Source organism: Apis dorsata, unplaced genomic scaffold, assembly GCF_000469605.1.
Source record: "Apis dorsata unplaced genomic scaffold, Apis dorsata 1.3 scaffold_256, whole genome shotgun sequence".
Lineage (NCBI taxonomy): Eukaryota > Metazoa > Arthropoda > Insecta > Hymenoptera > Apidae > Apis > Apis dorsata.
The window spans coordinates 2,126,572-2,127,408 of NW_006263534.1; the positions used below are offsets into that span (position 1 = coordinate 2,126,572).

Here is an 837-nt window from a genome sequence, read left to right on the forward strand (position 1 = left end):
GGGATCTGATTCAGGGGGTGGCACTGCAAGAATTTTTTAAATATAGAAATCATCAACTAATCGATTTCTGAATAAAAAAAAAAGTCTTACATTGTGGTGGCATTGGATAGCAATTTGTGAAGGGATCTCCAGTATATTCTTGAAGACAGGTACACATAGGTACATGATTAATCACGCTACACTGAGTGCCAACTCCACAGGATCCTAGACAAGGATCTGTGCACTTCTGTCTGATGCAAGTTTTATTACTAGGACAATCAGAGTTGATGATACATTCTGGTCTGCAGTTTGGAGGACTTCCAATGTAAGTAGGTAGACATTGACAAGATGGACCACTATTAACTACACGACATTCAGAATTTGGACCGCAAGGAGAAGGCAGACATGGTTGTGTAACTTCGACTGATACAGGTGGTAAGGCTTCTGAAAGGCAAAATCAGGAATTTGTTTGATTCAGATTTGAATCGAAAGAATTGATAATCGTAAAATTTAGATATGACGAAATATCTTACGTGGAATAGGGAAACACATGGTGAATGGATCTCCTGTATATGATTGTCTGCAGGCACAAATTGGACTATGATTCCTGATCACACAGGTGGCGAATGTGCCACAAGAAGCAGGACAAGGATTTACGCATTTCTGATTGATACATGCACGATCTTGAGGACATTCTGAGTTCAGAACACATTCTGGACGACACATGGGAGGTGTGCCTGTGTATTGTGGCAAACAAGAGCAAACACCTTGGCCATTTACCACGCGACATTGACTATTTGGTCCACAGGGTGATGGATTGCACGGATCTTTGAATTTTGTTTCATCTTCTATGGGAGC

The 837-nt window shown here is 41.0% G+C and overlaps 1 protein-coding gene across 1 annotated transcript in view; it reads right to left on the reverse strand.

The window, feature by feature from the left end:
* The window catches only part of LOC102671488, a 113,114-nt gene that overhangs the window by 45,090 nt on the left and 67,187 nt on the right, over positions 1 to 837 (reverse strand). Inside the window, exons 85-87 of the mRNA XM_031510745.1 lie at positions 513 to 827; positions 91 to 423; positions 2 to 23 (exon numbers count right to left, since the gene is read on the reverse strand). Of these exons, the coding sequence (XP_031366605.1) occupies positions 2 to 23; positions 91 to 423; positions 513 to 827 (670 nt within the window). The remainder of the gene's footprint in view (position 1; positions 24 to 90; positions 424 to 512; positions 828 to 837) is intronic.